This window comes from Phaethon lepturus, unplaced genomic scaffold (assembly GCF_000687285.1).
Source record: "Phaethon lepturus isolate BGI_N335 unplaced genomic scaffold, ASM68728v1 scaffold36961, whole genome shotgun sequence".
Classification (NCBI taxonomy): Eukaryota; Metazoa; Chordata; class Aves; order Phaethontiformes; family Phaethontidae; genus Phaethon; species Phaethon lepturus.
Genome location: NW_010519193.1, coordinates 22,663 through 49,960, shown reverse-complemented (window position 1 = coordinate 49,960; position 27,298 = coordinate 22,663). Strand labels below are relative to the sequence as shown.

The window sequence follows — 27,298 nt, the reverse complement described above, 5'->3', positions numbered from 1 at the left end:
CTTTCCCTAGAATAATTGATAGAGGCTTGATTGGTATTTCCCCAACAAATGGCTCTATAAAATGGATTTGGAGCAGTTCTCATCTATGCCACTGGAGAGGAGAATTAAAAGGGATGATGGGGTGGCCCATGCTGTGTACGGTGGGAGGACAGACCATGGGCTGGAGGCGGGACTGTGATTTCCTACGGTCTTATTGATACTTCGGTCCTGGCATGGGAGAAGGTGCCCAAAGCCCTTTCCTCTCATCATCGTGCTGAGACCTGCCCTGGGAAACACTTGGCAAAGCTGAGAAGCTTGGACAGTGGGTAAAACAGAGAGGAGTAGGTATTTTCCTTGTAAAGAAAGGTCTACCACTCCAGGAAGCTTTTTTCCATATTTTTTTTTTTCCTATCTCCTTTCCTTCAGCTGGAGGAATATAAGTCTGTGGCTGTCTTTAGAGGGTGTATGCTGGACACACATGGGCTGCAAAACCAACATGTATCTGGTGTTTGCCGTTGGAAGAGATCCTCAGTGTCTTGGTGCTTTCTTTGCTAATGAAGGCTTAAGTGCACTTTCTGCAGGACTTAGCTGGGTGCTTTGTGCATCTTTTGATTGAACTGGGGCTATGCTTTTTGCCAGGGCCTGCAGGTCTCCCTCGTGGTCCTTTTCAGCAGAGAGCAAACTGTTTTATTTGAAGCCATGAATAACCTTTACCATGGCTCATTCCTCCTCCTCCCTCCCCTGTAGAAAAGGGCACTGCAAGTAGACCAGGACCTGAACATCCCGTGGAAATTTCCTAGAGAAACTTCTGTCTCCAGAGACTCAGCATCTTCAGCAAATCTCAGGAAAGACCTCGCTGCGGCTTACCTTCCGAGATCTGCATCCATGCTCCCATTTATCAGAGAGCAAGAATGAGCCATGCATCAAGTTTTGGAGCCAAGTAGCATCAGCATTTCTAGTGGAGCATAGCTTTGGAAGAGAAAAGCCTTGCTGTGAATAATTAAGGGCTGAGGAGGTATCAGGCTCTCAGAGGGCTCTGCTGGCCTTTCCTTTGAAGTGGATGTCTGGGTTTCTGTGAACTGCTTTTGTGGGGGGGTCAAACTACATGTGGGGTGCTGGTTGTGGGTTGTGTGGTGGTGACAACGTGTTTGTGAATCCAGCCTTTTTACGACAGCTTTAGGTAATCTGGAAAAAAACGTGTGTAATAGAGGTGGAGGGAATTTCTGTCTAATCAGCCACAGACACGGGCTTTCTTCTTCCTCCCCCTTCCTCAGAAAAGATGCGTAGGTATGGTGCAGGCTTATGCTAACAGCTGCAATTTCGTAGGAGTTTCATAGTCTCACTTACAGCATCTATTAAGCTTATTGGAGAAATGCATCTTTTAAACATGAGTTACCCCTGTATTGTCTGATGGGAGAGGAGGCTTTTGGAAGCATGCAGGTAGGTAGTTCTGTGTCTCTGCTCCCACGGTGGCACTGGAGGAGCTGAAACGAGCAGTTGAGGCAGTATTTCAAAGCTGGTGCTGAAGAACACGGGAGTTGGCTGACTTGTGTGCTGCATCAGCCCTCAAGACTTCTGAGTATTTCAGAAAGTGGGATCCTGTTTCTTTGTGCCTTTTTGTTTGTTTGTTTGGGAAGAAGCCTATAACAGTGATGTCCTTCTGATCTTTCTTTTTTTGACTTTTCTTTTAATGCTGTTGATGTGACTGCTGCACAGCCTTTGAGCAATCTCTTCCTCGACCTTGCTATTTAACCCCAAGAAAAGAGGCAGGGGGGTTGTTTCTATGTGTGAGTAGTTGGAATATCTTTTCATTTCATTATCATATATACTTTATGCAGAAGCAATTTTGCCTCTTGAGGTTTCTTCTTTGTTAAATTACTGTAGGATGTCCAAACTACAGGTTTTCTGATACACATGGTGAGTCAGTGCTATTGACTGACCCTCTGAATTTAGAAATGGGAAAGGCTGAGAAGTGTCTTCAGATGGTCTCTTGTTTTGCAGATACTGTAGCAAATGCTTCAGGTCCTTTACTAGTCGAAATAGCAAAAACTCCGGGGTCTACACTAGGAATCACACTGATGACAACCACACACCGGAACAAGCAGGTCATTGTCATTGACAAGATCAAGCCGGCCAGCGTGGTGGACAGGTACAGATCTGAACAGGCTGCTCCTAGCTCTGCTTTTACCTTCTCCATGGCTTTTTTGTCTCCTTGTTAGTTATATGTACCATTCTTCCCTGCCTTGCCTTGAAATGGCCTAAGAACATCTACATGTTCTTAGCACTAAGCATGCTAGAAATATCTGACCTAAAACCAGTGGACACTCCTCACCGGGAATGAATGTAACTTAGTGCATGTGAAAGATGATCTCTTTTAAAAACCTCAGATCTGACTTCTCTGGAGCTGTGGAATGGAAAAAACTTATTCTGGAGACTTCTGGTTAGAGCCTTTTCCTGATGGGCAAGTCAGCTAGTCACCCTTTACATGGGGATGCAGAAAGACAGACCGTGATGCAGCCCTAGCCATGGGTAGTTGTGTTGCTGAGCTGAACTGCTGGCTTGTAGGACTTAACTATACTGTTGGGTGACTTGCAGTTATCCAGACTAGCTATCAGTGGGAACTATTAAAAACCTAAAAGGTCTTTCCCAAGCCACCAGCCACACTGACTCAAGCATGAACTATCTTAGTTGGTATTTTGGGCGATGCTTGAACCTAAGGTTCAAATTGGAAGTAAAAAAAAAAAAAATGAGATATGAAAATAAATTCACATGAATTTACACAATAAATCACAGTTGGATTTTGTGTGTTTCTGCTCCCAGTAGTAAGGATGTGGATTTGGGCCATGTGTATAATTACCTCTCTTGCTGTTTCCTTTGCAGATGTGGTGCGTTGCATGTTGGCGACCATATTCTCTCCATTGATGGCACGAGCACAGAGCACTGCTCCTTATTAGAGGCAACTCAGCTTTTAGCTGCCACTTCAGAAAATGTCAAGCTCGAGATATTACCTGTTCACCAAAGCAGGCTGCCTTTGAAGCCTCCAGAAACAGGTGTGTCCTCCATGCAAACACCGATGGTTGCCCTCAAAACTCACTTGAGATCCTTACTGAGGTTCTTGCTGCTTTTGAGTGCTGGCAACAGACTCCAAAGAGAGACAGCTGTGGAGGGGAAAAAACTGATGTTTTGATGAAATGCATGTGATTAGATGACGTTCTTCAAGGATGTGAATGGGGAAAAAAAGGTAACATCTGTGCTTGAATGGGGAAATTGGAGTTGGGAATCCCAGGGTTTTGCAGCGCTGAGTGCTGTGCAAGCGGCTTCCTTAGTACCTCAGATAAGAGACTTTAATGGAGAGGGAGGAAAAAAACCTTGGTGCTGGCAAATGTATTTCTAAGCTCAGCTTTCATTTGCTGGTAAGGCTGGTAAGGCTTTGTAAAGGACATGTCAGCAGCTAGGTGGAATCCTGCTGGGCTTCCTTAGGAAACAAAGCTGTAACACAAGTGTTCATCTTCTGGACCAGGCTGTTTGAATGGCTGTTGTGTCTGAGCAGCCGGGGTAGAGTGAATACATCTGTAGCTGCTGCTTTTCACCATCCCGCACCAAAGAAATACTGGGAAAAAAAATCTGTGTCCTTTGAAATCAAACCCAAAGTGCTTGTAAACATCATTAGGAATTCATCCTGATGAGCATCCTTGTTGCCTACTTTTAGTTTCTCCTTCCACGTGAGAGGCTGACTCAGGCTCTCATATCAACTTCACTGTGAACATAGCCTCAGTACTAGTAGATTTGTTGCAACTCTTGCCGGCAGTTTTGTTACAGTCCGTATTGGTGGTCTTGTAATTCAGGTGTTTCAGGCATGACTGTTCGGTGCCACCCCCTTTTCGCAACTTATTTTCAATCACTTGTCCCTCAAGAACATGCATTTCAATAGTATTGGTGCACAGTAGCCCTGGGCACAGCTCTTCTTTCCATTCTCTTCTAGAGTGGTTTGGGGAAAGAAGGAAAGTATCTGTGTCGTCTTCTTTAACGTGATGAAACATAAAATCTAATAACATTTCCATGTCTAGAAATAAATCTCTTGCATGTCCACTCCGGTTTGTGCAGAATTAAAGCAGTTTAACAAAGGAGGTAGACGACTTGACCTTTGTGCCCAAGAAAAAATGGAAAGGAATAATCCTTTTTCAATGGCTGTTAAAATGAACTATTCTCTTCCTTCCATTAGTGACCTCATCCTAATCTCCTTTCAGAACATATGCATTCAGCAGCAGCTCAGGAGAGGGAGGAGCTGTGGAGGGACCGCTCAGTGTGTTCAGAACCTTTCTACCCAAAACTTCATACATCAGATCAATTTGCTGTGGCAGAAATTCAGAATACAAACCTAGGAGAAAAATTGCAACACATTAATATGAAAAATAAGGGACATAACAATTGTTCCCACTCTTGATTAAACTCTTTAACATGTGGAGGATCATAGGGAAGGATGCTGCTCATCCACATGGCTGTTAGGAGGCAGAGGTGTGTGGTTGGAGACCAGTGCTTGGGTTTACACCTTCACCCGTGCTGATGGGGATGGGAAAGGGAGGTGGTGGGGACAGAAGGGAGAGTGCTTTGGGCAAGAGGAGCGGCTCACAAAGCAGCGCTCCTCAGTGGTGCAACCAGCCACGGCACCGTGCAGCCCATGGTGAGCAGACGAGGAACCGCACCAAAGTTGACAAACTGCATTTGGACCCGAGAGAGACACTGTCTTCTGCTCCGGATGCCGAGTGCCAGCTCCACAGGCTGCTTTTTCTGGGTTTAGGGAAGCAAACAGGGGCAGTAAGGAAAAATGGACCATGCAAAAGCAAACTGTTGTGGTTGGCAAGAGAGTGAAGCCTGGGGAAAGCAGCTGAGGACAGGACACATCCCTGTTCAGCACTTGCATTACTGAGTCCTTCCAGTCTGTGCCTGCATGGAGCTTGTCATATTTTTTAAACGTGGCTTCTCATGCAATCAAAATCCAGCTGTTGAGGAGATGGAGAGGGATCTGAAGCTGCAGCAGACTGTATTTTGCCGTGCAAAACCACGGTCTAATGCTGAAGCATGGGATTTGTCAAACCCAATTTGCTTTCTCTGTGGCAGTGGGGCATTTGGAGAGTTTGTGGGAGGATTCTGCCCTGCTCACAAGACCAACAGGAGCGGATGGTGCCCAGGAGCAGTGCTGGGATGGATGGGTTTCCTCAGGCAGGGGTGACGTACGAAAGCATGGGGAAGGCTGTTGCAGATTTTTATCACGGAATTGTCCAAAATCTTCTCTTTCCCAATGCACTGACAGCTGAGTTTCAAAGGCACTTTTTTCTGTTGTGTCAGATATGAGCTGGGAGAATGGGAGAGTTTTAATTACTATAAATGGATTAAATTATTTTGTATATATGCCCATAAGCTCATGCCCTCGTGTTCAAAGTGTTTAATTTTATTAAGAACTTTCCTTTTTGTCAAGATGTAGCTACATTTATTAATTTGATTTTTGTTTTTAAAAGCTGCCTGGCTCTGAATTTACTTTTGAATCCACAAAATAGAAACCCCAGAGCTGGAAGTGGATTTTTAAAGAGCTTGATAGAATAAGTGCTAAACTCACTAAATGTTTAGCAAAGACTGAGTATAATCACTATATTGGTTGGAAAACTTGACCTAAATGATTTGATGCCTGTGATGCGTGCACATAAAATAGATTTCCACTGTTAAAGGCACTAACGGATAACCTTTAAGTGAGATCTCTGGATGGACTCACTAAATAAACTGAGTCCCTGTGCCAGGTTTGGACCCTCGGAAAGCCCTGGTAGTACCGGGGCTGGCAGTGTTTCTGCCTACTTGGAGGACACAGAGCCTGGAGGAGATCTCAGCCTGGAAAGGTGGTTGCCAGTCAGGGTTGCAAGGTGAGCTGGAGGCAGCCCTCCCCTACTCCTCCCTTTCAGCCATATGTGCACCCTGCAATGGACTCCTGGCCCAGAGCAGCCGCTAGACAACCGAACGCTGAAGCCAAGCAAAGCGCTCGAAGCAGTCCTTGGCATGTGCCGAGGGCACTGAGGGCGGCAGCGCTGGCAGCACGGAGGGAAACGGCGCAAGGAGGTTTCCCCGGTGCTGTCAGATAACGCTGATGGCCTCTGCGGGAAACCTGTGGCTGGAGGGAGCTTCTGCGTGTTCCACAACAGACTGCAAATGGTGATGACATCTGTGCGCTGCCAGCATGGCTTAGTCAGACCGTTGGCTCAGGGTGCGGAGGTTTTTGTGGGGAAGGGGTGGATTTCTGCCACTTCGCATCAAGCGTCATGAGGTTATGTGGGGATGTGTTTTCACTGCTGATACTTGACACGCTGTGGCTGGGTCCTGGCTTGTTCAGAGCCAGTATGAGGCTCTTTTCTATAATATCCCGGCTTATACTTCTTACCTCTTCTTTCTCTCACTTCTCCTCCCTGCCCTATGGTCATTTCTGCTCTCCTGGGTGCCATCAGTCAAGGTGCAGAAGAGTGACCACCACCACTGCTGGGACCCCTGTGTCAACTACTGTCACACCCACCACCCCGGGCACTGCAAGACACCCACTTGGAACCAGACGTCTGGACAGGATTACTGCAAATGTAACCCCCGTGCACGGCATTGCCCCCACCTCTGCGCGTCTTCGTTTATATTGTGCCCCTCCATTTCCTTAATACCCAGCTGGTATTGGTTTGTCACTTGTTTCCTCCTCGGTCGCCTGGGTCTGTTTCCACAGGTCCAGTGCTGAGGTACAAAATCAGTGTCTGCAGCCCAGCACACAGATCTGCTGACTGCAGCAAGAGCAGCGTGCTGGGCAGACCCATGCTCCCACCTCTAACCCCACGCCCCAGTGCCTGGTTTCATACGGCAAAAATGAGTTGCTGTGGAACATCTGAGATGCAGAAGGGCGTCTCTGGTGACATGTAGGAATGTGATACAATGACGCATGCAGAACAGCCCTGATGCCATACAGCATGTTATAGCAGCAGGATTATGGCTGCTTCAAAATCTGTGAACCCACCTCTTGCAGGAAGCAAGCTCTGTTCAGCCCCAGGTTTCGTGTCTTACAGCAGTAAGATGGGGAGGAGGAAACATTGCACTGTCTGAACTGTGGGAAGCAAACAGGGCAGTTCCATTGCTTAGCAGCTCAAGTTCAAGCTACGGTTTCCCTTTGTATGTATTTAAGTTTCATTAGTGCCATTGTGCTAACCTGGTGTTGGCTACCCTGCAGCCATGACGCACGTCTCAGCTGGTGGCCTGGATGCTGCAGGACATGCAGCCCGGTCACTGGAGTCACTACACACCAGAGAGCAACGTCCATCTTGAGCCCAAGCTTACTGTCACAGCTCTCCTGGAGCTGCAAGCCCAGGACAAGCTTCTTACCGTGTCTTGAGCCCTGGACCAGGGAAGGAGGAGCTAGTCAGTTTGATGAACACCTGTTAGGTGAACACACTGCTGCACTTCTCTCTGCACATCCTTAACACATCCTGTATTTCCCCAGCTCTGGTGGCTGCCAACTTCTCGTCTCCCACCATGAACGCGCAGGGCTTCCCCTGCCAGAACTCGAACACGCTACCTCGCAGCTCCCACCCCATGAGCCCCCGCACCACCATGCTCAGGAGGAGGCAGAAGAAGAAGGAGCACAAGAGCTCACGTAAGAGTGGTGGTGGGCTGGGGCTGCGTTGGATGGGGTATGCATGCTTGCCTTGCTGTCCTTATTGTCGACAGTTAGCTGGGGTAGGACCACTCATCTCAGCACTGCTAGTGCCTCCCTCACCCTCGGTCACTGTCCCCACCACTGCCAAGACCGAGGTCTGTGAGCAGACCTGCTATGTTGACCATGGCTACCCTGACCTTCTGCCTCTCTCCTCCTCTCAGTGTCACTGGCCTCCAGCACGGTGGGTCCTGGCGGGCAGATAGTCCACACGGAGACAACAGAGGTGGTGCTCAGGGGAGACCCTTTGAATGGCTTCGGACTTCAGCTCCAGGGAGGCATCTTTGCTACCGAAACCCTGTCTTCCCCACCTCTGGTCCGTTTTATTGAGCCTGACAGCCCGGCAGAGAGGTTAGAGACCTTGCCCTTGGATGCTGATGGTGCTGCTGCTGAACGTTTCATGGTTTGGTTTGTTTTCTCTCCTCAGAGGCTCATTTAGATATTTACTATCATCCTTGTAATATCTCCCATTCTTCACTGGGCATGGTTTACTGTCACTGCCATTTCTGCACTCGTCGGCTGACCGCGGCCTCCCTCGCATCCCAGGTGAACGTCTTGGCACCAGGCTGCGGCTGTTCTGGGAGGAGGAGGAAGGGAGCGTGTGTCTGTGTGAGAGTGCCATTCCCATTCCTTTCTTCTTTTTTTTTTTTTTATAGTTTCTCTTTGAAAGATAAAGCTTTTGTCTGGGTGCAGAAAGGGGAAAGATCTAAACAAGTGGGCCCAGCAAAGTGTTTTCTGCCTGGTTTCATTGTAGCAGAGCCCAGCTGTACAAATTGGCCTTAAAGCCAAGGTTTTGACCTGCAGAGGAGGGCTCGGGTCGAGGAGCAGATAGGTGCTGCATTTAGGCACTCTTGCTTTTGGCTCTATGGCGCCGGGAAAAGGGCAGAACGGAGGAGCGGCATCAGCTGCCGCGTGTCACCCCCGGGATGCCGGGAGCAGTGACTCCTCCGGCGGCTGAGCCCCAGCTCGTGAGCTCTGGCTGCTCTGGCTCAACTTTTTCCAACACCCTTGCCGGCTGGATTTAAAGTCTGCTCGAGTGTCGGTGCACTACGACGTAGATGCCTTCTAGCAAGGTTTTCCTTGCTAAATGGGCCAGGTCCCAGCACGGCTTGAGCTCTTGTGGGGTGGGAAGGAGAGCTGGCTTTGTTGGGCAGATGAAGTAGTGAGGGGTGAGTGAACTGGCACTTATGCTCCCATGCTGGTTTCTCTTCCCACCTGTGGTTTCCACCAGTGGTCTGTCCTGCCTAGGGGTGCCTGAGGTGCGACGATGTGGCAGTGCTCAGCGCCTGCTGCAGACCCTTCCTTGGGAAGAGAAGTCTCCAAAGGCCTCGTCAGCATGTGCTGATGGTTTGGTGTCCCCCGGCCAGCCTGGGAAAACAGCACACGGGGGACGTGGATGTCAGGGAAAGCAGCCGCAAAAGGAAATGCGGGTCCTTGCCGTGCAGAGCGGTCGCTGTGTGGTGGCTTCTCCAGGCGGCCGATGCAGAAGCAGGGAGGAGGAGGAGCACGAGTGCCTGGCGCTTGTGTCTGGGGGGGGGACAGGGACAAGGGGCTGGCACAGGAAAAAGAGTTGTCCTGAGTGATACAGGTTAAGAGATATTTCAAAAGCCTTTTATGCCTTTTGTTTGTTTGTTTCTTTCTTTCTTTCTAAACAGGATTTAAAAAGGGAAGTGATGGTGTTTTGGGTTTTTTTATCCTTTATTACCAGGGTGAATTTGGCTCACACCAAAGCACCAAACTCCTTTTCTAAATCGGGCAGCAACAAAGCCTGCTGTCCCAGGGGAGGGGGGAGATGTGCTGAAATCCGCCTGGCTTTGTTTTATCCTCTTGCCAAGCCTGGAGCGAAAGTGGAGACCCTCGGTGCAGTCTTGCTTGGCTCTCATGTGTCACACACGCTGCTCTGCCTCGCGGCTGCCCACCCAGCAGGATTCGCGCTCTCCTGGCTGCCGCTTTCTGGCGACGGGGAGCAATCCTCTGCGTTTGCAGCCGGGACTTGATTGGGGGATTAAATCTCTGCTGTGTGTTTCTTCCTTTCCTAGACTGTGCTGCTCATCCTGAGCTGGCGGGAAAACACCGTCTTTCCTCCCCATCTTGAAATAAGTGCATTGGGTTTGCAGTGAGGTGAAAAAGGCAGTTTTATGTTTTCGTTTCACTTTTTGTTTCTTGCTATCCCACAGAGCTTATTTGCCCCATCCTTCCTAGATACCTTATTCCCTGCCCTTGAGAGGTTCTGCTGTAACTGCAGCCTAGGACATTAGAGCCATTTTTCTCCCCTTTGCCAAGCTGGGCTCTTGGCTGAGTTATGCTCTTTCTTGTGCTGCAGTTGCTGCCCTTTGCAAAAAGAGGGTGAGCAGTGGGGACCTGTGAATCTGAATGTGCTGTTCCACAGGGGCACGATCCACAATCACTTAGTCCATCTGGCTTTCCATGGAGGAGTTGCCTCTTGGGTGTCTAGCAAATTTGAGTGCTACCAGGGAGGAGAATGGCATCACGCTCTTTTCAGGGAGGTTGGGCTGCCTCACGTTTATTATCTGCATCGTACTAGCTTGTGGCAGGCAGTTTGAAGCAAAAGCTCTCACCTCCCTGACTTGTGATTTGTTTTACAGCCAATAGCCTCTAATGGACCTCCCTCCCCACCTGTTGTTTTGTTTCCTGGGTGCAAGATGAAGCCTTTGGGCTCCAAATGAGACAGTGATTCAGCCCCTGTTATCAGCAGGGAGGGTGGAGCAGGAAGATGCCTGACATCCCCTCTTGGCTGCCTCGAAACATGCAGCGTTTGTGTCCTTCCTCCCCCAGCTGTCATTGACAGCAGTGGGAGAGTATCTGGCTTCTCCATCCCGATATTTGAGTTACATGTTTTCTAGCTCTGCTCAGACACAGTTGTTTGATCGTTGTGTTTCTGGCTTTTGAGTATGAGGAATTTGCAAAAGGGGAGTTTAGCAGCTGAGTGAAGCCGTCAGCAAAGCTTTGATCTTTTGGGGGCTGTGACCTGCCCACCGATGTGCAGACACAGAGGTACAGACATAGAGAGATGTACATGTCTGACCTGTGCAGGCCAACATGGGGGCATGTAAGGGCATGACGGGCTGGTTGCTGCAGCCAGCATGTGGCCGTGATCACAGCTGCTGCCACCCCAACAGCTGGAGTGACCACACAGATGTTAATGATGCTGAGTGAGATCTTCAACTCATATCCTGCTCAAGGCTTGAGTCTGCACTGCTCTGCGTCTAGCAAGACACCTCTGCTGCTCCGTTGCTGTCTTTGAGCCCAAGGAGTGAGTCATGACAAAACGCAAATCTCTGCAACCCCAGGGAGACATTCCCGTCAGGGGATCCAACACATCCGAAGGGCTGTCTTTCACTCCAGGCGATGCCTGTACTCTTGTTCTTTCTGATTTTAAAGCACTTCTGCCATGATCTCAAAGCACTTTGTAAGCTCTGATGTTAGACCGTGCATCGCTGAAACAAATGGCCTCTCTTTGGCGAAGCCATCCGAAAGGTTTGCGTAGGATCCCACAGCAGAGCCGAGGAGAGGTCTGCAGGAGCCTGGGCTCCAGGGCCCTGCTCCTAGTGCAGGAGCACGTGACAGCTGGGAACTGTCTCTGGAATTATTCTGAAGAGTTAACAAAGAACATCGTGTCTCCTTGCACTTGTTGGGGGGAGCTAGAAGCTTGTGGCTTCACTCCACAAATTCTTTTAAACCTGCAAGACCGGGGCTTAAACAACCATGATTGACTCAGGCTAATAGTAAAAGAATAAAATACTTCTGACCTAACAGGCTGGAAAACACTCAGGGAAAGCTACCTTGAGTGAAGAAACACAAGAAACGGTTGTTTTGTGAGAAGGCAGCTCTGGTGGGAAAGGTGGCAAATGTGTGCTTTGATGCTGTGTAAAAGCATCCTGTGATCTCCCAGGCCTTGCAGCTGAAACAGTGGTGCCAAAGTGGATTGTGTCCTTGTGTGACCTTGAAATGACAAAGTGGTGTCTGTGTGATGCAGATGTTGATCCTTCCTTTCTGAAAGGGCCATAGTGGCCATAGCAAGAATGCTCTCGGTGCAGGAGGAGGCGTCTCTGTCATACTCCTTGCCATCTTCATATTTATAAGCTGATATTTCCAAGCGCATCTATGTGGCTGCATAGCCACAAGTCCAGTAAAGGACCGTAATTAAATTTGATGTAATTTATTTGCAAGAGTGGATTCATTTATACACCATGGAGTTGTCTGCTGTAATCCAAGTCTCCTTGAACAAACACTTTTGAATTTACATCTCATAAAATAGCCAGCGTTCTTCCATGGATGGCATGAACTCAGGCAGCAGTGTAAATATAATGCAAGTTTAAAACCTTTCTTCCAGCAAAATAACCTCCCTACGCTCTCTCCAAACGTGCTCATATCTCAGCTTTTGATGGGCCACCAGCAAAAAACTGTTGTGCTGGTGCATTTTTCTTGAATCTGGATGTGTGTATTTTTTCTTGACATCCTGGCCTTTCATATACGTCCTGTTGTTCGGAGGTGAATAATACAGCCCCTGTCCATTGCCTTTGGTGTTACCTTCCTGTGCCCGGAAGCTGTGGTACCATGTTTTCTTACAATTGAATTGGGTGTGAGTGATGAAGAGTGGCTGGAAGGATTAGTAAAAACCAAGCTGTCTTCCATGAAATCTCAGTGGAAGCTGACATCTAGAAAGGAGAGGGTGAAGGACGTGCTTGATTGTTAAACAGCAGGGGAACAGATTCTCTGGAGAAGGTTCAAAAGAGGATAGCTGATGCCTTCTGGGAAATCTTTGTGGTGACATAACTCCAAATGTAGAGGTGAACTTTAGACTTGATCCCCTAACCCTCAACCTATTTTGGAGACCACTCTTTAGCTTACCTTAATGCTGGATGAGGAATGGTTTCTCAAGCTCTGCTCAAGTGGACAGCCTTATAGACAGGTGGTGAGTGGAAAAACTGAAAAGATGTGGTTATAGCGAACAACTGATGAAGGGTATGGACGAGAAGGAAGACAAGCAACCCATTGCCCGTGGCCAGTCATGGGGAACACTACACTCTTGATTTTGTAAAGCCATGAGCTAGCTCAGCAACATGGAAGATTGTCTTGCTGGTGTTACAGTATATTTTAAAAAAAAGGGGGTGGGGCTGGGGCAGCGGGGAGGATGGGTATCAAATGTAGTGGTTCATGTGTGAAAAAGCCTTACTTATCCATACCAAGGAGTCCCAAGAGACAAACCGTGCTGTAGCAGTATATCTCCAATATAGCCTTACTGTCATTTTTTTTCTTCCAAAGTAAAAAAACCCTGCTGATCTGTGCTCTTGGAGAAAGTGGGTCTAAACCAAAAACCCCAAAGTGCCAGTTATGGTTACATTGGCACGATACCGCTTCAGAATAATGTTGGCCTTTCAAGGCAGTTAAACAATATCAATGTACATTTGGCTTCCAGAAATGCAATTACAAGGGATGAATGATTATCCAATTTGCTGAGACATTTCAGGGAGTTCATTGGATTGTAGCTTCAGTATTAGCCGTGTATTAAGCAGAGGAATCTGTGCAATTTTCAGTGCCCTTAGTCTGGGTTTCAGACGGTGCAGGCCCACAGAAAGAGCTGTATACCATTAGATAGGGTGGGAGGGCACATGCCCTTGTATTTATCACTCTCATCTCTTGGCCATGATGTTGACTTTTAGGAAGGTGAGGGTCACTTTTTTTTTCATGTAAGTTGCAGGAAATGACCAAAAATGGTTATTTAGGAGTGAAGTATGTCTGAACTTAAGCAAGCCACAAGGGTTTGCTGCCCTGTGACCTTCCAGGGACTCTTGGCACTGGGATGAGTATTGCAGAATGAGTCATGTTCTCTTTGGGGCTACTTCTGCGGGATTTGTTACTACTCTGTGTGTCTTGTAACAGATTTGCCTGGCAAAAGTAACTCATGGCTGGTTGTGGGGTTGTTTTTTTTCTCCTTTCCTGTTTTTCCCTGCCTCCTTGTCCCCTTTCCCCGTTTTCCCACCGTGGACTGCAGGTGTGGGCTGCTACAAGTAGGAGACAGAGTCCTTTCTATCAATGGCATCGCAACTGAGGACGGGACTATGGAGGAAGCGAACCAGCTTTTGCGTGATGCTGCGCTCACAAACAAAGTGGTGCTCGAGATTGAATTTGATGTCGCCGGTATGTTGCCAAAGGAATTGCTATTCCTTGATATCAGCCGGCCTGTGCCGTTGCCTTTGCTAACCTGTAGGAGGGAGTGTATTCACGCAAAAATGTGAGATTTTTGGTGGAGCTCAGAGGGAAGAGTGAGAGGACCCTATGAGGACCTTTTCCATTTCTCATTGTTCTCTAATGTGCACCAAGACGGAGGGTCCTTCTTCTGATCCCTTCATAAATGCCTTGTTCTCACCACTTGGCTGAGATAAACCTAAGGAGTAGATGAAGAGGCCACCTGCACTTTAAATATTTTCCCATTAACATGAATGATATTTATATTAATTTATGGCCTTGAAGCAAGGAGGGAGCCAAAGCTGTTGGTGGGGGCTGAAATGCAGCTTTGTATTAAAAAAAAAAAATTTTTTTTTCCTTGTACGTTGACAGAACTCTCTCAGTCTTGAAATACAGCATGATGTGAGCACTTCACTTGACGTTCAGACCATGTATTTTTAACGAGAATCCAAATTTTAACGTGAAGTCCGCAGGGCCTCAAATAACAACCTTATTTGAACCAATAAAGCTGAGGTTTATGGGCTTGTTTTTCTTGGTTCCAAAGAAACCATCCATGCAACTGAAAACTCTCTCTTTTCTTCTATTCTCTTTTTTGTCTGTTTTGTGTTTTATAGAGTCTGTCATACCCAGCAGCGGTACTTTCCATGTTAAATTGCCCAAGAAAAGGGGTGTAGAGCTTGGAATTACAATCAGCTGTAAGTATTGATCAGACTTGTGCTAGCAGTTGCAAGAGCTGCTGCTCTCCACCGTGGCACATCAGAGGGGTCCAGCGGAGAGATTACTTGGGGTTTCCTGGTAGCCCTCGCAGTGCTCGTGATTCATCCCAAACTGAATTAGGTGTGTGGTTCCTACCTCCACGAGCTGGGGGCTGCAGAGAAAAGCAGCTGCATGAAGGGTTGGGGCAAAGGATGTGTCTCTAAAGGGTACCTGAGCAGTTGGTCTGTGCCACAGACTAATATTATGTTGTTAGGAATAGTATTTTTGTTTCCTTGCTCACAGTGGTATTGTGTTGCTTTTAAAAAGGGATTGCCTGGGTCTGGTGGGACCCTTGCAGGGAGAGGTGGAGAGAGGAGAGCAGGTGTGAGGTGAACCCACAGCTTGAAGGGCAGAGAGGAAAAAATGCCAAGAGGAGGAAGAGGACAAAGATGGTGGTGGGCCTTAGAGGTGGGGAGAAGGCACTTTAGGGACAGGAGGGTGCTGGGCAGGGTTTTCCAGGAGTCCTTGTGTCACCGAAATCGGGAATAAACCTCGTAACACCAATGTAGTGTTAAAAGGCAGGCATTCTTTATTCACGGCGCCGGGAACACGGGGGATAGCTCCAAAATTGTGTTCCCCGATCAGTTCAAAAATTAAACATTTATAGGCATATGATTACAAATTAAATACATGTTCATCAAGTATCCATACAATGATTGGTTAAGTATTCCTCGCCTACCATGTAAATGACCACGCATGCTCACTATAATTTCTTGGGATTTTTCTTCCTTAATCTTTTGAGTCGGAGGGTTTCTTGAGTGGGTGGTCTCTGAGTTGGTGGTCGCGATCTCCCCCTGCCGGAATTACCTTTCCTACAAAGTTCACTCCAAGTATAGCGCTTTGTCAAAAACATGACAGACTGTTGGCTCAGAGCAGTGAATCTGCAGCTTATCAGTTTCACTGTACCTTCGAGTTCTCTATATCTCACAGAGCCTGGCCGTGGTGTCTCCACTCCGCTCCCCCCCTCCGTACAGTTTCTCCTAGAATCAGCACACCAAGCTCTCCTGGTTAGAGGAGAGGGAGTTAGAGGCCTAGGGAACTCCCATGGACTGAATTCCTTGCATACCAGCCGCACTACACTCTGGATGCTTCTTCAGTGTTGTATCTTTCTTTAAAACATGGATAGATATAAGTACAGCAAAATTACATTTCATCGAACCATTAACTAGGCAAAACTGACCAAGTTGTTCCTTTTTCCTATCTACTCATTATTAAAACAAAATAGTACTGTGATCACAATGTTACACCTTGATTCCTTGATAATTAAATCAAGATGGGAAGGGTTAAATGGGCTCTTGAGCAGCATTGCTGGTGCATGACACTAATGCGTGACCTATTCCTATAGTTACGTTTTTTATTACTATCCTATTTTCTAATTATCGTTTGATTTCCCCATCACCTTGGTTACACTTGCATTGACTAACCCCAGCCATGGAGGAGGACGTCCATGTGCCAGGACTTGGTGGGCACTGAGAGAGACATGAACCTTTTTCTTTCTTTTCTCTCTTCTCTGCTCACGCTTGATTAATTATCTTTGTTTCTCTTCTGAAGCGTATTTTTCATGTAAAGACCTTTTGGCCTCTTTGGAGAGGGTGCTGTAAGGGGATCAGACAGGCAGATCCATCCCAAATTTCTGGCTAACTTTGGGTCTTGTTAATGCCTCGCATCAGTGAATTTTTCCTGTATGGCAAATACGAGCAGGTCTCACGTCACTCATCCCTCTTTCACTGCCGGGTAAACGGAGTTGAATCACCTCGGATTTGCCATGCCCAGAGGCTGCCACCACCTCTCAGCTGAAACAAAGCAACTTGTGAAACTGCAGTTAATGGGATCTTGTGTCTAAGCCCTCAGGAGCGTGGACCCAGCTGTGCCTGGGGAATGGAATCACTAGGGACACTTTAAAACTAGGTTTCATTAAAATAGACAAGCTGTTTGCAGTTACCCCTTGGCATTTACAGCATTAGTCAGTGAGTTAATTGGGGATGTTCTGGTCTAAGTGGGGTGATTCTCAGGAGTGACTTGAACATCGGCAGGGTGATGGCTTTGCACCCTGTGTTATTTCTTCTCCCTCTTCCCAGCTTCCCCTATTTGTGCCTCGAGGACAATCCTGAGAAATAACAGCACAGTATTTAACATTTGACTTGGTGGCAATTACTGCCTAAAGCCATCAAAGTGCTTTCTGAAAGCAGCGGGTTACGCGTAACAACATTTCTCTGATGGGAGCGGGGCACAGGGCAGCATTGGTATCGCGATCGCAGGTGGCAACCTAGGACGGTGGATCTGGTAGCAAAAAGCTTCTGGCTTGAGCACGGCCAGGGTTTCGCCCCGTTTGTACCTGGGGCTGGAGAGCAAAACGAACCTGGGAGTTGCCAGCGAGAATATTAGTTTTCATTTGTGGACCCTCAATTAAAAGGCATCTGCTTCAGATGTGTATTTACACTTCAAAACGTATTTTTATGTTGAAAAATTTTTTGTTTGAAATTTGTTTAAAAAATTGATTTCACACACTTTTTTGAAATCACCTTTAAATAAAAAGAAACGGACCCCTGGGTTTTAAATAGTTAGAAACCCATTATCCAACTACAAAGCAGTTTTTTAATAATATAATAGATTTGATCTTTTTGATTATTGAATATGTTTGCAGGACACTGTTTAAATAATGCATATGCATAAACTTAAGATATATTTCAGTCCTTTGCTGAGTCAGAGACACATTTATATTTACAAATGGAGCAAAAGACAGCCAGACAGAAAATGTGGTGCAAGGATGAAATGCTAGTTGAATCCTAATTCTGTTTTCCTATGTTAGTCCGTATAAGCCTATGTCCACATGACCCTTAGCAAATTAGATCATCATTTTGTCACTCTGCCTCTGACCGGGCAGATAAATATACCAGTTTCAAACATTAAAACCAAAGCAAGCAGCCTTATGGTAAGTACCTCCTGCAGAGACATGATGTGCATGCAGGAGTGTGATGCAAGCAGCAAGAGAAAAGAGGTAAAAATAACTCCGTTTTGCTCAATTCCTCCCAGTTCTGCTGATTTGAATGGTTGTATAGATCTAGAAACAGCTTTTACAGCTTTCCTTCTGATACAGACAGACACTTAACTACTGTTTTAAAATAGAGGACTGGGCTTACTGGCCTCCCACATTGATTCCTGTGCCCTACTCTGTAAAACTGGGGCAGGTTAAAGACATGGCAAGCCAGAGGGATCAGCAGAAGACCCTCTGCACTGTGGTGGCCACAGAATTGAGTTTCTTCTGAAACGCCGTGGTCCAGCCACACTGCAGATGAAAGATGAGTTGCTTTCGTTGGGTTCCACCTCCCGGCTTCAGCAGGCTCGTTTGTGGTTAATTCCTCTGGCTAGGAAGGTTTGCCGCTGCCTCCTTACACAGGCAGAAGGTGTTACGACCTCATCAGAGGAGCACGACAGAAATACAGGTGATCAAGTTCTTGCTGCGCTGTGGCTCTCAGAGCTCATCGGGAGATGGGCTAAGCAAAGCCGGGGAGAGCAGGATTCTTGATGGATGTGTCGGAAGAATTCATGTAATGGAGCTGACTGCAGGAGGAACCATAAATCTGCTAGAAAGCCTCATAAAAGGGCTGAAAACCCAGGAGGTTTTTGTATGAGAAGGGCAGGTGCTGCTGGTTCTGGGATGAACGTACAGAGAGAGTCCGTGCTTGCCGCTAGTGAGGGGATTCCATCTCCCCCGAGGCCTCAGGGTTTGCTGGAAGGAGGAGGCTTGGGCTGGGTGAGCCCCGGTTGGGGTCTGTGCACGTGGCTGTGTGCACGCAGACGGGTTTCTTCCCCCTGCTAATACGGCCCACGGTGAAGGGACGCAGCAAATTAAGGCGCGTTATGCAAATATTTGCATATAGCATTATTTCCCTTTCCATTCCCCATAGGATGAACAGGAAATCCAAGGGGTGAGTCTCTCACTGACTGTGCTTTGTATTTCCGTGGCACCTCAGTGCCCTCAAGCCGCGTTTCAGTTTCCCGCGTTTGCTAAATAAAAATCAGCAAAGCAAAACACCGAAGCCGCCTCAGGTGTGCTGCTTCCGTGCTCTTCGTCCAGGGGTGAAGGGACAAGAAGCCAGCAAAATCGCTCTCGTTTTCTCCGTGCTCCGGTGCCTCGGTTTCTGCTGCATCTGGTTGTAAAGCAGCCGCTCTGATGGCAGGGCGAAGCGCGCTGCCCTGCCCCGCGAGGCTCAGCGCTGCGTGGGCTGTGAAGCTCAACCGTTCGCAGGGACCTCTGAGGTGCTGTGAGCGGCGGGGGCACAAAGACGCGCAAGCTGAGATTTTTGACACAGGGATGTGAAGATGTGGCTCTTGTTAGCCTGAACTACTCATCTCCATTAGCAGAGCGCACGCCGTAAGTGCTCTGATCTTGCTGGCTGCATTCAGTCCTAATGATACGGTTATGCCTTTGCAGGTTTCTGCACATCCCTTACAAATTAAAATCTCCAACAGCGAGAAGCTAATAGTCGTGTATTCTTGTATGTTCAATACCCGACCTCTTAAAATAAGATACGGATTTGTTATTAGCCTCTGGAAAATGATCGTTGATTACACAGAAGATTGCTCTTTGTGATTTTGGGGTTTTTTGTCTGTCTTAAATATCCTCTCCAAGGGCTAGTTGTGAAATTTGCTGCGGGGTACAGGTGTGTCGTTGTTGCTGTTTGAACAGATATTGAAATTACCGTTCACTTTAGCTATGCATTAATGCTTTATATAGCATGTTTATCAAATTACCTTTATATATCTTAACAAATCAATTACTGTGCCCTTGGCTTGAAGTACTGCAGATAAGGAGTAGGTAGTATATCTGCTTGTGGGTGATAAAACTGGAATTTGGATAGATAGATAACTTCGATTAAGTCGCTTAAGCAGTGTAATCACTGTCCTAGCGAGAAGATGGATCTGTGAGCCGAGCACATCTAGCTTTGCTGGCGCTGGATTAACCTGGGACCTGCCACCGGCCCGGCAGAGCGTGCCCGCGAGCGGCGGCGTGCGCGGCAGCCTCCTGCTCACGCCACAGCTTCCACTGGGCTTTGCAGCTGATGCACTCCGGTGCTTTTACTGAAGTGGGATATTCTGTCCTGGTTTTGCTATCTGGAGATTTTGAAAGGAAATATGTGAGTGGTGGGGTAAATATCCTGCTAGAGGCACTGATAATTTATGCACATGCTGCTAAAACTAATGAATAATAGAGGAAATAGTTGGATATTGGGGATTTGATTTTCAGTGCTGCTTTTTGTAATAGATTGATTTGCTTTTATTCCTCTTCTCATTCCTTAGCTGTCCTGAGATTATTGTTTCTGACTTTGTTTTTTCTAGTTTATAAACGCTTGCTTTCTTAAATGTATTCTTACGACATTATTACGATTTCTTTAATTCCACATTGGCAGAGTGCTGCTTTGGCTTGGTCAATAACGAAGGGCATTTATAACGGGTTGATGCGTGTGAGATACGTGCTCGTGCTCCTTGGAGGGGAATAATATACCGATACAAGTCATTATGCATTCTATTAAAAACACAAACCGGATGTGTGTTTCTGGCCTCGTCATCCATCACAGAGTAAACGCCGAGCGAGCCAGAGTCCCAGCAGAGGTGGCAAGAGACTGAAAGCAATTTATAAAAAGTAAATAACAGTATTGATCAATTCACCTTTTTATCACTGCCCTGTCGCTACCGCCAAGCAGTGTTTTCATTTTGAGCTTCTCCCCCACCCCTCTACCTTCAGCAGCTCTTGATTTATGGAGCGTTCTCTGGGCCACTGGAGCAGATTTAAACTATCTTTTGTACTGGTAAAGCTGCCCAAAATACAAATGTGTCTGAAGAAGAGCCTACTCCCACCTGAAGTGGTTTGCCCTGGCAGATGGAGGCCACAACCAGAGCGCCTGCCGAGAAAGCACGTGGGTTTCTGCGCACCAGCTTCTGTCTCTGTCTCTCCATCCGTCTCTTCCCTCGACTCCCTTTGCTGCCGTCTCCGTGTTACAGGCGGGAAAGCCAGACCCAGAGGCCAGGCTGGGCCTCGGAACTGCGTCTTCGTGCAGCAAACGGAATTACCAAGGCTCCTTTGAGGAGAAATAACCACACTGACAGCAGAAATGAATGGATGGAAAGGCTTTACACATCTGTACAAGTGTCTGAACTCCAAAGACCGCAGCCCTAATAAAATAATAATGTAGTTTAAGGTTGGTTTTCTTTTTAATTGCAGGCAAATTGGAAATGGTTTATCCAAAATCTCACCGTGGATCTATGTATCTAATGCCTCTGACCTTGACCGAGTCCCCGCTTCAGTGACATTGCAGCTCTGCTGCCGGTAGACGGGGCAGCCGCACGCAGCGGCGCATTGTCGCCCGGTGTGGGCGGACCGGGACGCCAGACGCGTGGGTCGCAGGGTGGCTGGGGCGGTCAGGGGCAGCCTGGTCCCAGCTGACGGGCGAAAGCCCAGCTGAGCGCTCTCCTGGGGCACCGGCAAGGGCTTTGAGGTGAATTACTGGAATTAGTAACTCCTCTTTTTTAAAAGGAACAGCAGGTGACTGTTCTGTGCTTTGAGATTTGATTATCTTAACTTTGTATCTTACGCCTCTTGCGAGGGAACGATTATTCATGAAGTGTCTCTAACTTAGCCTTCAGATTTGTAGGTGCTGACTAATAATGACGGCTTTATAAACCCTTTCCATTTTATACTAAGTGATTATTTAAAGCAGAAGGCTGCCATTTATTAAAGTTTGGGTACTCTGGTTAAATGGAAGAGCCATGTACAACTGCATACAACAGTCCCTACCACCAGTCTCAAGAAAATCTGTTTGGAAAGCACAACTTCAAAAAAAAACTATAAACAACACCCAGAATGACTTTTCCTTAAAACTTGCTTTGTTTCCTAATGGACGAAACACTCGCTTTGTCACCCTTGCTTCTGATACGGGAAGCTTGTGCTACGTTCCATGCTGACACCTATTGTGGAGCTGCAGAAGGACAAGGTCTCACTCTGCTCAGAGACTGACTGTGGGCAGGATCCAACTGCGTGTCGCACGGCTTGTAAGGCTGACGCGGAGATATACACCATTTCTGCAGGGCTTGAGGCATGCTGTTGTCTATACTTGCCTTTTTTTTTTCTTTTTTTTTCTCTTTTTCTTTTCCTTTCTTTCTTTCCCCTCTCATTGCTCTTTTGAGTGTTCACGGTCTCTGGACATGTCATTCCAGCTATGGCTGTGTCAGGTTTAGAGATGGCCATCACCAACCCACCACCAAGACTGTGGAGATCCTCCCTAAGCCCTTTCTGTCACGCTGCCTCTGCTTTGAAACTAATAAGCAAAGCTTGTGGTGAAAAGTATTTTTGGTAACCTGGATCATTTTGACAGAAGCGGGTTAGGGGATGATTAAACATGTAGCGATGCCAGCCCGACCCAGGGCTCAGGGTGTGCTATACAGGGTCTCCCATCACTGCTGCTCAGACCACCTTGTTGTCCACCTCTTGGCAGCAAATACATGTTCTATATTGAAAAAGAGAACAGCAGTAGTAATAACAGGGCAATACATCTCCGTGCACTGCGCTATCAGTCCACGGTGTGTGGCCTTCTCAGTCGGAGGGGAGGTTTCTGCATTGATTTTAGCTGCACGAGCTGCACCTCATCCTTCCCTGCCACCATTCAGCTCTGCCTGGCATATGTCAGTCTGTCTGCTGGCTGGTCCCTGACATGGACAGGTTGAACATAGGCACAAGCCTTCGGTGAATCTCCACAACCCATCTGATTCTCTTCAACCTGCGGGCGCAAGCTGAACATCAGTGTCCAGACCAAAGTTGCCTGGCGGCACGCTACGGCAAGAGATGGGGAAAATAATTCTTCCAGGCTCTGTATCATTCAGCAGCTGCATTGCCGTGACTATTATAAAATCAGTCACGGTCTGCTCTTCACGGTTTGACCTAACTTTTATACTCAGCCCTGTTACGACTGAGATTGGCTGTCTTTTCTCCCTGTTCAGTATAGAACGTTTAGTTATGTCTGGGAGAGGGTATCCTTAAAGGTGATGGGTTAGCACATATGTTTTTAAATCTTGTAAATGAATGTAAACAACAGAAAAATCTAGAGCAGAGGTTGGTAAGAGGAAACATTCCTTTATGTCTGACTTTCTGGGGTACTCTGTAACTGCTGTTCAGGCAGATGCATCTCTGTGTGGTTGATGCCACGTGTGTCACAGATATTTTAGTCTCTGACCTGCACCTGATATGTTCAGATGCTGCAAGTTTCTTCCTTCCCACACGTTTTTTGATGAGAAGTTCCGTAAGCTTTAAATGAGATGATGCAATTCCCATAGCAAGGCAGGAGGGAGTGATGCGGGGTGAAAAGGATGCTCTTGGCATATGTTTGGCGTGCAGATGGCAGAGAGGCCAGGAGGGGTTCGAGTCATAAATCTCACTTGGGTTTCTCAAGAGAGCAGCAGGCCTTGCAGGCAAATTTGAAAATACAAATGCTCCCAGAGACGCATACTTGCGTCTCTCGTGGACTGAAAAAGTTATCAGGGTTGGGCGGGAAGGAAGAGTTGGAAACTACCCCTTCCAGCTCCAGCACTGAGTCCAGCCCCAATTTATCTGGTTGTATGATGAAGTGGCCTGGGGAGATGAACCAGCTAGAAATCAGTGTTTTATCTAATTATTCCTGGGTTATTTTCCACCTGGAAAATTTCCCAGCCCACTTTACTTCAAGAACAGAGAAATGCTTGTATTAACCACAGCGCTGAGCTAGGTACTCCCTAGGCAGCAGTGCTAACATCTGACCACTGCCATAGCCATTGACTTACTTGCTGTCTCGTGTCGGAGATGTGCGTGAGCGAGTGTTTAACAGTGCTGGGATCGGGCAATTCCACCTCTTGCTGCTGAACACCATGTGTCTTCCTCTTCAGGAGGAGACCAAAGGAAGCAGATAGCTAACTCGGGCAAAGGGCAACCAATAAACATTTGCAGGGATTCGCTTCTGGTTTTTTTCCTGGTGCAGCTTCCAGAGTTCAAGTGTGAAGCATTGTTTTGTCAAAGGAATATAAATTCCCTTTCCTTACAACTCCTTCTCCCTGTTAAAGGGAGAGTCTAGGATACCCCTGTCCTAGATAGCAGACTCAATAACCAGCTTTGTACCCATGTGTCTCTCTTGCAGCTGCAAGCAGAAAGCCTGGGGACCCTTTGATCATCTCTGACATCAAGAAGGGGAGCGTAGCACATAGGTGAGTGCAGAGTTTCACATTTGCCAAACCGATTGCAAAATGTCCAGCCCAGTAATGAGAAGTAGAATGAAGCCCAAGCAGTAGCACTTGGGTCTGGATTTTGCCAGCATCCAAGGAGATCTCAACTCTAAAGGTTTGTCTTGGACCACAGTAGAGTTTGCAACAAAAATTGTCTGTATTGAGGCAAGTAGAGTTGAGCTAATGGAGAAGGGGACCAGGGCACTGATTCAGAGGTCTGCTTACTCAGTAGGAGACGGATGTTTAGCATTTGAGAGCATGTGGTAAAGGGTTTCGTATAGCCCATAAGGTGCTATGGCTCATCAGGTAGTTTGCTCTGTTTCAGCTCCTGCTCAGGTGAACAGAGTGAGTGAATTGTGGGCACTGGTGGAGAACTGTGCAAATAACCCAGCATTTATTGATTTCATCTCTGATCCCAACACCTCATAGCAAGGCTTTCAGAGGAATTTAGTGCTGCTGGAAGGCTCGTTTCTGAGAGTGCTCATACAGGAGTTTCCATAAAAGGTAGAATATCTGTCAGTTAAAAATCCGGCATTTTTCAGTGCTGTAGGTTACCCAGGCTGTATATCTAATCTTTCTGCCTTGTTCTGTGTTGATGCATGCTCTATACAAACTTCCACTCTTTAAGTTATAATTGTCCCAGACTCCGTTCATGGTTGTTTCCCAGGAAAGATCAAGGACAGTAAAAAGTTAATACTGTCATCGCCACTGGAAGACTGACTGCATTGTGGGATCTGAAAGGCAAATACAAATGTACTTTCAGTTTTCTTTTCCTTTCCTTATAGAACTGGAACCTTGGAGCCGGGAGACAAGCTGTTAGCCATTGATAACATCCGGCTCGACAATTGCTCAATGGAGGATGCTGTGCAGATTTTAAGGCAGTGTGAAGACCTGGTCAAATTGAAGATTAGGAAGGATGAAGATAACTCTGGTACAGAAATCCTGATGCAAACTGGTGCCTGTCCACTGTAATGACATTTTGCAATAGGTAGTGCAAACTAACAAAGATAAGGGCTGCCACTTGTCTGGTCACCACTTTCCAATTGATTATAGTCTATTTTTGTTATTCTGCCCTTAAATGGAGCCTGGAAGGTTAAAATCCTAGTTGGTATAAACATGGCTGAAGACCTTAGGCTTTTGCTTCTAAATGCTGCGAGTCTTTCCCATGACCCTTTTCATATTGCTAATTAAAAAATTCAGCATTCCTGTTTTCTCTTTCAGATGAGCAGGAGACAACCGGTGCTATTATCTACACAGTGGAACTGAAGCGATACGGTGGCCCTTTGGGAATAACCATCTCCGGGACAGAGGAACCTTTCGATCCTATCGTCATTTCGGGCTTGACTAAACGAGGGCTGGCAGAAAGGTGAGGGTTGAGGGCAGAGGGGTTGAATCGACGTGGGAAGGGATCTTGAAGTTTGCAAAGTTTCCTCTGCTGTCATAAACTCTTCTTAGGTACTTTAGTCTGCTAAAAAGGAAAGCTGCTGTGAAGGTACCAAGCGCTGCGAAGCAGGGACAGCCCTGCCAGTCCGGCTCGGCAGACCCACATGCAGGACATGTGGGGTGGTTGGGACTGTGTCAGGGCAATGTGAGAGGCTCAAAGCAGGTGCTTCTGGATGAGTCAGATCCAGTGTGTCAGCTGAATGCAGCAGCCAGGAAAATGTATTTATCTGCCCCTCTTCCACAGAGGTGCTTCTTGGTCTGTGATTTCCCATGCACACCTTGCCTCGGGAGAGCGCCCAGCCTGCCCCCGAAACCACCATCGTCTCCCGTCCAGGACTCACCTATTGCTGAACTATGGCTTATGGCCATGGCAGTGGGGTGTCCTCCTAAAACCACACATTTCAGGGCTCTTCTGACCCATCCTTGCTGGTGGTTAGTCTGTTACATATGGAGGTATCCCAGTGCAGGGCTGATATTCTTCAAGCAGCAGACATTTATGCTGCATAAATGTAGGTGCAGATTTACCTTTGGTAATCGGGGAGGTTGACTCTGTGTGTGCCTCTGTCTGAATATGTGTGCATGCATGGGATTTAAAGAATCAGGACACTGTTGAGAATATAAGGTGGAACTGAGTCATACACTGTATCTTAATTAATCTGTCTATACAGTAGCTGTGACTTGCAAATAGATCATTTCAGCAGCCCTGACTCATGCTTCTCATAGGGTTGCTTTACCCTGTACTGCTTGACAGGTGGAACAGCAGCAAAAAACCCCTGAACAAATAGGTGTGAAGTGCTAGACCTTGGAGACGTTTGACTGCAGATCTGGCCTTTTGGTTCTTGCTATTTCAAGACCACACTCCCTCTTAGCTGGACTGTAAAACAGCTTAGTGCCCCTTTCTGCACCGGGTTCCTCAAGCTCTCAGCACGCATACTGCTGCACATTTCCATTGCTTTTCTTTGGTACAGAAAGCAGAACATCAGTGTCTCATGAGAAGTAAGGAAGAGGGATGGACTTAGTCAACTATTAGTGGTTCTTCTCTTTGGGGATTTTATATCACTGCTTGCCACTGTAGGATTCAGTCTTTTTCCCCTAGAAAATAGCAGCTGTAGAGTATCCAAGGCTTTTTTCTGCATAGCAGTTTTGCACTGTACCTGCAGCCCAGCGTGAGAGATGTTAAGGACAGAAAGCCTAAATGCTGTCAGGCTCAGAACATGGTCCCGTATCCTTATTGCTCTCAGTTCCCTTTACAATGCCATGGCTGTTCTTCCTTTGAACTCGGATATGCATCAGTGACTGCTCCGCAGAGAAACGTAGTGCAGGCAAGAGCTGCGGTACTATTGAATTTTGATCAGGAGCTGGCAGGCAGTAAGGAAGGAAAAGCCTTCTGAGGAGAGCGATGGAGCCGTTCAGCACGTTCACCGTAGCAGACAAACAAATAACAGTGCCTGCACAGGGGAGTGGCGTGGGGACGGAGCGGCACGGGGATTTCTCTGGGTAACCTTGGCTCCCTGCAGGGAGAGTGAGGAGCGCTGGGATGAAGGCTGCCTGCAGGAAAGGTGCATATTTTTCTGCTGAGATGGTACGTATTTTTCTCATGGGAGTAACAGAAGGGAGTGGCTTGACCTTGTCAAGGGAAGAGTGGTGGTCCTAGTGTTATGCTAAATTGTCCCTTTCCTGCCATCACTACCCTTCCCTGTGCCACAGGTGCCCTTAGCCAGGCTCTGAAGGGTGGGACAGGTTTCTGAAGAACAGGGCTTTAAACCCAAAGCTGTTCCTGTCTTTTGCTGGAGCACAGGATATGTTTCAGCAGCGCGGGCGGGGAGTGGACCAGAACCCGGCACTTGATAATGAGGACGCACCAGCCTCTCTCGTAGAGGCACGAGTGAAGGTCTGCATTGCGGCTTGGGCTGCTTGCTTGGCGATGGGAAAGGCAGG

General features: G+C 47.3%; 1 protein-coding gene across 1 annotated transcript in view; it reads left to right on the top strand.

Moving 5' to 3' along the window:
• Positions 1-1,980: 1,980 nt before the first annotated feature.
• The window catches only part of GRIP2 (glutamate receptor interacting protein 2), a gene marked incomplete at its 5' end in the record, with an annotated part of 45,119 nt that continues 19,801 nt past the window's right edge, over positions 1,981-27,298 (top strand). Inside the window, 10 exons of the mRNA XM_010296967.1 lie at positions 1,981-2,128; positions 2,860-3,029; positions 6,468-6,593; positions 7,493-7,645; positions 7,870-8,113; positions 13,722-13,867; positions 14,530-14,610; positions 23,833-23,899; positions 24,703-24,848; positions 25,139-25,283. Of these exons, the coding sequence (XP_010295269.1) occupies positions 1,981-2,128; positions 2,860-3,029; positions 6,468-6,593; positions 7,493-7,645; positions 7,870-8,113; positions 13,722-13,867; positions 14,530-14,610; positions 23,833-23,899; positions 24,703-24,848; positions 25,139-25,283 (1,426 nt within the window). The remainder of the gene's footprint in view (positions 2,129-2,859; positions 3,030-6,467; positions 6,594-7,492; positions 7,646-7,869; positions 8,114-13,721; positions 13,868-14,529; positions 14,611-23,832; positions 23,900-24,702; positions 24,849-25,138; positions 25,284-27,298) is intronic.